The 5,319-nt window shown below is 30.6% G+C and overlaps 1 protein-coding gene across 1 annotated transcript; it reads left to right on the forward strand.

Annotated features, from left to right (window-relative positions):
• Positions 1-2,088: 2,088 nt before the first annotated feature.
• Positions 2,089-3,528, forward strand: LOC132172415 (UPF0481 protein At3g47200-like). The gene has a single exon (XM_059583916.2). It carries the CDS (start codon positions 2,089-2,091, stop codon positions 3,526-3,528), a length of 1,440 nt encoding a protein of 479 aa, XP_059439899.2.
• The last annotated feature ends 1,791 nt before the right edge of the window (positions 3,529-5,319 follow it).

Raw genomic sequence — 5,319 nt, forward strand, 5'->3', positions numbered from 1 at the left:
ATTCTCAATAGAGGAATGAAATCACCTTTTGCAACAGGTAGGACTCCTACGTACGTACGTAAGTACGTACATGTGTTGATGATTGTATTAAGGGAAGGGTTATGTTGTCAAAATTGGAGTGGTTTTCATGCATTTTAGCCTAAATTTTAAAATCAACCAAGTAAAAAAGAAAAAAAAAATCCCAATCCTAAATTAAGATCTTATTCTATTAATAGTTTATGTTATATTATGATAATAATTCAAATCTCTAGTAGTTTATGTTATATTATGATAATAATTCAAATGTCTAGCAACTTCATGCCAATTTTCGACAAGGCAATATGGTAGTCGTGATTTTCTTGTAGAAAAAAAAAAAAAAAAATATATATATATATATATATATATATATATAAGATTATTTGCTAATTTACTATATAATTAGTTTTTAAAAATCTTTCATAAACTCTGATTTTTACTGTTGGAAATCAATGGTAGCTTTTACGAAAAAGAAGGAATATTAATTTAGCTTTGAAATGTTTTTGATTTCTTGGGAATGACTATATTGAAAGCGTAAAGTGTTTTCTGCTTGTTATTTTTTTGTGTGTGTGTGTGTGAGAGAGAGAAAGAAATATTATAAATAGGAGCAAATGGGGAAGTGAGGGGACATTAATTATAGATTTATAGTGAGAAAGTGAGAGATTTGCTATTCAAGGGGTACTCCAAGCTAGCCTATTAGCAGCTTTCTTTAAAGCAAAATTCGCAGGTTCTTTCCTTCATCGTTTCAATTTATTTTGTTATTATTATTTATGTTTTGTAAGTAAACTTTGATGTAGGTGTCAATTTAGTTCTACCCTTCTAATTTGAAGGATTAGTCGATCCATACATATTGCATTTATGAAAAATAAAAGTTCTCAGTAAAAAATTTTGTTAAATATAATCAATGTTTTATTGAGTAAGTTGAACAGCCGGCCATCATAATTTATATGGATACGAAAGTGTTACTAATTAGAAGAAATGGGTGCAAAACTAAAACAAGTTACGAGTGAAAAAAAAAAAAAAAAAAAAATCCTGATCAAACAAACTAAAATTATAATGAGGACGACTTATTAGGGTTTGTTTGGACTTGCAAAACACACTGTTTGATCTATCACCGTAATATCTTTATTCCACATCCGTAGTATGCAGAGGGTGGAATCAACCCATAAGCTAGCTAGTGAACACGAGCAATTTTTATTTTTATTTATTTTTTATTTTTGTACTAATTGCTTGTGACACTTTCTTTGCATTTTGGGCTTTCATTTTTTTTTAAAAAAAAAACTATGGAATTAATTTATATGGGCATGTTGTTTTTTTAAATTTTTTTATAATCTTGTTTAGATAGGCATAATCCAGATTTTAGATGAGATTTTTTAGATTAGCTTAATCCAATTTTTAGATGGTCATTTCCCTAGACAAAAATGACCTTGTTTTGAAATTAAATCCCAAAATGACGTTGTTTTATAAGACAACTATTACATATATGGGTAGGTAGAGGTAGATATTATCAGCCTTTGCATGCTCATATTCCATTATCTGTCCGCCTGGGATTAGTGGCTGAAAATTCGTCTGTATAATAATAATAATAATAATTAGAAAAAAAGACTATTAAATAGCAATGAACTAATAATATATACTATGAATTATTCGAAAAGATATTGTCAATTTGTTTTTGTTTTTGTTTTTTTTTTCTAACTATAATATATGCATTTTTACCATTGGCCTTCATAGCTCGATGGTATATCCACGTACGTACCATGATTGAATGGAAGTCATCCATCATGGGTGTTGAGAATTTTTAAGATGTAAATGTTCTTCCATCATTTGGTAATTAAAAAAAATATAATATAAATATTGCTTTAGATATCAAATTAAATTATTGCAGATACTTTTCTTTTTTCTTAATATTTATTTATTTATTAATTTCAACACTATGACTGGAATTGACATGTAATTTTGTTAGAAATGGATATATCCAACGATATATAGAAATGGATATATGCTAATATTGCTGCCTATTAATATTGCCAATGATTGTTGCTTATTTCTCACTAGGCTAAACAAAATTGAGGGATGGAAAAGATGGCCGCTAGTGATTCCATAATTTCCATTGGAGAGGAAGCTGAATGCGAGGAATGTGAGGAATTTGGCATTAACATTCCACCATTAATGCCACCTGCAGAGTGGCCAGAATGCTGTATCTATCGGGTTCCAAAGAAACTGCGCAAAGTAAATGAAGAAGCCTACACCCCAAAGTTAGTTTCAATAGGTCCTTTTCATCACTGCCGAGAAGAATTGAAGGACATGGAAATGCAAAAATTGAGATATTTGAAAGATTTCTTGGATCAAACCGGGAAGAGCAAGGAGGATCTTCTAAAGATCATTCAAAACAAAGAAGAAAAAATCCGTCATTGCTATTCAGAAGACTTTACACACATAAGTAGTAATCATTTTGCAAAAATGATTCTATTGGATGCCATCTTTATAATTGAGCTCTTCCGGAGGACCAAACCTTGGCAGCCGGAAAATGGCGAAAATGATGAAGATGATTACGTTATAAAGAATCCATGGCTGGCAAATGGTATTCGACTTGACTTGATATTACTTGAGAATCAGCTTCCTTTTTTCATTCTCAAGAAATTATTTAAGTTTACCGGTCCCGAATATCATAAAGCACAAAAAGGAGGCAAGAACAAAGAGGTTACTTTTCTGGAGCTTTCCCTTAATTACTTTTATGTTTTCACTATTAGTAATCGTATTGATACGCAGCTGCCAGAAAATTTCAACAGAAAGGAAGTAAAAAACTTCACAGATTTGATAAGACATGTGTTCTGTTCAGTACCAGGCCTGACTATGAAACTTAAACAAGATTTGGATAGTAGAATATGTGCCACAAGGCTTGATGATGCAGGATTGAAATTCAAAGCAGTTAAAGAAAGAAGATTGCTTGACATAAAATTATGTAGGAATAAGTGCTTGGAACACTTTCCATGCTTCAATTTGTCATGGCTCTTGGCTTGTTTACCATGCTTGAAAAAGCCGTTTCCATGGATGGAAAAAATGCAATCTATCTTGGAAATCCCCCCACTTCTGGTTGACAGCAATACTGAAGATCTTTTTCGAAACCTCATGGCCTTGGAGCAATGTCGTTATCCACTTAATTCTTACATCTACAATTATGTTGAGCTATTGGACTATCTAATCGATGCTGACAAAGATGTGGATTTGCTCGTTCAAAAAAAGATCATTGTTAACAATATCGGTAGCAATGAAGCGGTGGCAAAAGTAATTAACAGTCTTTGCCTTGAGATTGTGGTAAATAAATCATGTTACTCCATTCTAGGTAAAGAGATTAATGATTACAGTGATAACCATGTCAACCGCATCATGGCAACCATGAAAAGTGAGTTTTATCGTGATTTTTGGAGAGGCACTGCAACAACAGTTGCACTGGTTGTCATGCTTTACCAATTCTGGGGTTTTCTTCGACCTTTTGTGATAAAAAGGGAATGAAGCATTGATATGTGTATTTAATTAGCGTTTGTTGGGGGTGCATTGTATCTAAATTTTCTAGTTGTCATGTTTGGCTTGTGAGTAATTGTGATATCCTGATCACTATCTTCAGAGGTTTTACGAGTTGTTTTCATTTTGTGTGTTACATATATATTGTTTCAGCATATGTGGAGAGTGTGTGCCATTTTTTTCTTTTTCTTATTCTGAGCAGAGAGTACATGTGTGCTTCAATGCATAGAGTTCTATATATGCTCTATTACTATGACTGAGATAATTGTAAGCTACTCAAATATTAAATGTTTAAGCTTCTTTGATTTAATTTTATTATAGTTCGAGTCGAATTTGAACTTATCATCAGCAAGATTAATTTGAATTAATTAAATAAATAAATTTTTATTTATACATTTATAAAAATTAAATTGGCAAACCTTATATTAGCAATAAGTCATATATGATTATATATATATATGCAACCATATATCAAAACTTACAATATTTTGACATGCCAAAAACGACGGCCCCTCAATAAATTCAGCTTAATTAATTAACCCATGCAACCCAAATTGCACTTGGACCAGCAGGCGGGTATAGTAAACGTGTTTGGCTTATTGTGAAGAAGATGTGCAAGGTAGATAGTATTCCTATCTCATGGGATGCTGATATGTTGGAAGGGTATCATTAATGTTTAGGAAGAGCCTTAAGAGCATATTTAGGATTGTATTTGAGAAATAGAGCTTTTAAGTCAAACAACGTTTTATGGCAAACATTTTATTTTTAAGTTTTTTGCCAAAAGTGCGTTTTGATCATTTTTAAAGTAAAAAAGTTAAAGAAATACTTTTGAAATTTTTTACCAGATCAGCTTTTGTTTGGCACAACTTTTTAGGTATTAGAACTAATTTTTAAGCTCTATAACGCAATCTCAAACATGTTCTAATACTTTTGGTGCCTCAATTTATAATCTATGAAGAAAAATGAGATGACATGAGGGTTCTCCTAAAACAGAAGAACAAGTGATTCAAAGAATTATTTGGGATCGATGTTAAAGGGCATATTATTTTTAAAGGTAAGTTTCAATGTAATTAATACTGAGAATAGGATTCTTTGTTGTGAGTGGAATATAGAAACAACCTTTTTATTTTTTATTTTTTTTATTTATTTTTGTCTTGTCTTGTCTTGATTGGATTGGTATAGGATGGGGTTGATACTTGTATAGTGTCGGTGTCTTTAGCTACATTGCTGAAGAGGATTTGGTATAGGTTGTCATGATATGAAATGCTTAATCATTCATTCAAAAAAAAGTTATGTCTATTACATTAAAATGATGTTTGGCCTTATTTTTTTAATTACTTTTATATATTCTCGATACAAAGTTTTCTTAACAAAAAATACAAAATAAATAAATAAATGAAGTTATATAAGTTAAGTTGAGTTAATATTTAAATTTGGCTCATTTACTAATTAAACGAACCCAAATTTTTGTTCAAGGCCAATTCTTTAATAAATGAACCAAACTCAAGTAAAGTTTATTGAAATTGAGCTCAAACTGTTCATCATCAATCTGGTTCATTTGTATCCCTAATTTCCACTGAATCATAGATCGAATAGCTATACTAGTATCATTCTTCTTGAGCTGGTATTGAAATTTTCCCCAAAATAAAGGGTTTTAAGTTTACACTTTTCCAATTTAATATTTTCTTATGTCAAAACAATTATTAGGAAACTTTAATTTATTCATATATAGCCATTTTGTAATGTAATCTGAATATATAGTTAGCTAAATATCATTTGGTT

Source organism: Corylus avellana, chromosome 2 (genome assembly GCF_965113065.1).
Source record: "Corylus avellana chromosome 2, dhCorAvel1.hap1.2, whole genome shotgun sequence".
In the NCBI taxonomy this organism is placed as follows: Eukaryota; Viridiplantae; Streptophyta; class Magnoliopsida; order Fagales; family Betulaceae; genus Corylus; species Corylus avellana.

Bases quoted from the DNA above. Each gene is read 5' to 3' on its own strand.
- LOC132172415 (XM_059583916.2), top strand. From the start codon at position 2,089: ATGGAAAAGATGGCCGCTAGTGATTCCATAATTTCCATTGGAGAGGAA.